At 35.7% G+C, this 3409-nt stretch overlaps 1 protein-coding gene and 1 long non-coding RNA gene across 2 annotated transcripts in view; one reads left to right on the forward strand and one right to left on the reverse strand.

The window, feature by feature from the left end:
* LOC111083914 (calcium-activated chloride channel regulator family member 3-like) overlaps positions 1–1510 on the forward strand; it is a 5363-nt gene extending 3853 nt beyond the window's left edge. Inside the window, exon 2 of the mRNA XM_022380653.1 lies at positions 1196–1510. Coding sequence (XP_022236361.1) covers positions 1196–1510 — 315 coding nt within the window. The remainder of the gene's footprint in view (positions 1–1195) is intronic.
* A 1881-nt stretch (positions 1511–3391) lies between these two features.
* The window catches only part of LOC111083915, a 2607-nt gene continuing 2589 nt past the window's right edge, over positions 3392–3409 (reverse strand). The window contains exon 3 of the long non-coding RNA XR_002609302.1: positions 3392–3402. This is a non-coding gene — a long non-coding RNA (uncharacterized LOC111083915). The remainder of the gene's footprint in view (positions 3403–3409) is intronic.

Consider the following 3409-nt stretch of genomic DNA (forward strand, 5'->3'; position numbering starts at 1 on the left):
ACATTTGCTGTTATATTAAAGTTTTTCTTCATTACCCATTCAAGCCGTCTCCAGCCATTATTAATTACACAATAAATCATTCATTAAAAAAGGAACCAGCCCTAAAATGATCCTACATTTCTTACGCCACCATCTTCAGAAGTAAGAGCTGAAGTTTAGTAAAGACTAATATACTTGCTCTGAACCAAGAAGTTGGTCCAGGCTTAGAAGAAATAAAGTACTGGACATATGTTTTATAAATTCTGGATGATTTAAGTTTTAAAGTCTAGATGGCGCTAAAGGAATGCAAATAATTGTGTAGTATATAAATCTTGACCAAACTACAATTTACTGCTGAAGATGGTGGTGTAAGAACACCAAAACACAGAGTCATTTTAAGGGTTGGTTCTTATTTTAGTAAATCATTTATCGTGTAATTATTTTAGCGTTGTACTTTAACTGTATATATGATGTCAAAGAACGACATCTACTTACCGACAGAGTATTATCAATGACATTCCAGAAGATGACCTTAATCACTAAGAGAAAAAAATGAAGAATGAGGTTTAATAAATAGTGTTGGTGAGCTGCTTGACTTGTTCAGTTTGGTTAGACTGATGACCAGCACCAAAAGCTGCTTGACTTGTTCAGCTTGGTTAGTCTGATGCCCAGCATCAAAAGCTGCTTGACTTGTTCAGCTTGGTTAGTCTGATGCCCAACATCAAAAGCTGCTTGTCTTGTTCAGCTTGGTTAGTCTGATGACCAGCACCAAAAGCTGCTTGACTTGTTCAGCTTGGTTAGTCTGATGACCAGCATCAAAAGCTGCTTGTCTTGTTCAGCTTGATTAGTCTGATGCCCAGCATCAAAAGCTGCTTGACTTGTTCAGCTTGGTTAGTCTGATGACCAGCACCAAAAGCTGCTTGACTTGTTCAGCTTGGTTAGTATGATGACCAGCACCAAAAGCTGCTTGTCTTGTTCAGCTTGGTTAGTCTGATGACCGGCACCAAAATGTGTTTGACTTTGGCCTTGTCTAACTTTTCATTCATCCAATCTTTTAGCTTTTACATCTGCACAAAATTGGTCGGCATATCGCGTCTTACTCCCGGATTTCCAGATTTGGCCCTACACACTTACCAAGCCGCTGTTATTCTTTTTTTCTGTTTACACTATAGATTGCTTGTTAAGTATTAACCCAGAGAATTTTTTTTTTTAACAGACTCTTCTTGCCTTAACATCAAAGTATTTATATCAAGTAACCAACAACCGTGCATATTTCCGCAATGTGACCATTGTCGTTCCTTCTACATGGTCCAGTGTGGAGGCCGAAGTGGAAGACATGTATCGTTATTCTGACATTAGAGTAGAGGTTGGAGGAGATTCAAAGTATTCACCATATATGTTACAATATGGCGGATGTGGTCAGCCTGGGAGATACATTGGTTTGTCATCTGAATATGGAAAATTGAATACTGATTTAGAACTTAAAGGTAATAAAGCATTCCATACAAGTTTAAATGATAGAGTAATCTGAATGTGACAGTTTTGATGGTAGACGAATTCAATTGTTAAACTATTCTAAGTTTATTTCTTAATCTATTTCACTTTATTGTAAATAGTTGTCTTAAGAAACTCGTGGCTTTTGCCTTTGTGAACTAAACATATTGTTCTAACTATAAAGACTTTATTGAATCATTAATAAATGTCAAGCAGTGTTTTCTACTGTCTCATACTAGATGGTGCTAGGATATATGAACAAGTTCAGGTCATACTAGTCGTAGTAAGATCTAATTACTGGTTAGTTCCCTGGTGGGGCAGCAACACGTTTAACGACTTAAATCGCTAGAATCCTTGGTTTGATTCAGCGCGGTGGACACAGCAGATAGTCCATTGTCGTTTTGGTTTGAAAACAAACAAAATTACATGATGAGTTGGAATTCTAAACCTGATCACCGTGTTAAGTGTCAGGTAGCTCCTCGAGTCCGATATAGCTGTCTCCAATTTTGAGCTACTGCCAAGATGGAAGACAGCTAGCCAGCAGTCAGAAAGTCTTTGTTCGGCTATTCGAGCCAGGTAACGGAGTGAATCGTGTTCATTGGTATCATCGAGCCCCTAACACTTTGACCTTCAGTTCGACACGTGAATTCGCTGCGTTAGACAGAAATTTTTAAAAACTGAAGTAGGCTTAGAAATACTATGTGCTCGTAAGGTGACGTACGAAATAAAAACCCTCTGTTTCTTAATTCAAACATATTGAAGTGTACGATAGTGGCCATCAAGTCCAATTTCCTTTTTTTGCTGTAACAGCATAACGTTTTACATTGTTACAAAACCAAACAGGGCTGATATGCTTATCTACTTATTCTTAAAAAGAAGCCACATCGTGCTATCTATCGTACCTACTGCGGAGTTTAAGTCCCTAATCTCACTAGAGAACGTGATGGTACACACAGTAAAGATTATTTATGATTGGATAACTAACAGTGTTTGTGGAAATAACAAGTAAAGATTACTCATGATTGGATAACCAACAGTGTATGTTGAAATAACAAGTAAAGATTACTCATGATTGGATAACTAACAGTGTATGTTGAAATAACAAGTAAAGATTACTCATGATTGGATAACTAACAGTGTATGTTGAAATAACAAGTAAAGATTACTCATGATTGGATAACTAACAGTGTATGTTGAAATAACAAGTAAAGATTACTCATGATTGGATAACCAACAGTGTATGTTGAAATAACAAGTAAAGATTACTCATGATTGGATAACTAACAGTGTATGTTGAAATAACAAGTAAAGATTAATCATGATTGGATAACCAACAGTGTATGTTGAAATAACAAGTAAATATTATTTATGATTGGATAACTAACAGTGTATGTTGAAATAACAAGTAAAGATTACTCATGATTGGATAACCAACAGTGTATGTTGAAATAACAAGTAAAGATTACTCATGATTGGATAACTAACAGTGTATGTTGAAATAACAAGTAAAGATTACTCATGATTGGATACATTATGGTGTCTGCTGGGATAAACGGTAAAGACTGTTTGTGATTGAATACATAATGGTGTATGTTTGGATAAACGGTAAAGACTGTTTGTGATTGAATACATAATGGTGTATGTTTGGATAAACGGTAAAGACTGTTTGTGATTGGATACATAATGGTGTATGTTTGGATAAACGGTAAAGACTGTTTGTGATTGGATACTTAATGGTGTATGTTTGGATAAACGGTAAAGACTGTTTGTGATTGGATACATAATGGTGTATGTTTAGATAAATCGTAAAGACTGTTTGTGATTGGATACTTAATGGTGTATGTTTGGATAAACGGTAAAGACTGTTTGTGATTGGATACATAATGGTGTATGTTTAGATAAATCGTAAAGACTGTTTGTGATTGGATACTTAATG

The sequence above is a fragment of the Limulus polyphemus genome, unplaced genomic scaffold (genome assembly GCF_000517525.1).
Source record: "Limulus polyphemus unplaced genomic scaffold, Limulus_polyphemus-2.1.2 Scaffold12093, whole genome shotgun sequence".
Taxonomy (NCBI): domain Eukaryota; kingdom Metazoa; phylum Arthropoda; class Merostomata; order Xiphosura; family Limulidae; genus Limulus; species Limulus polyphemus.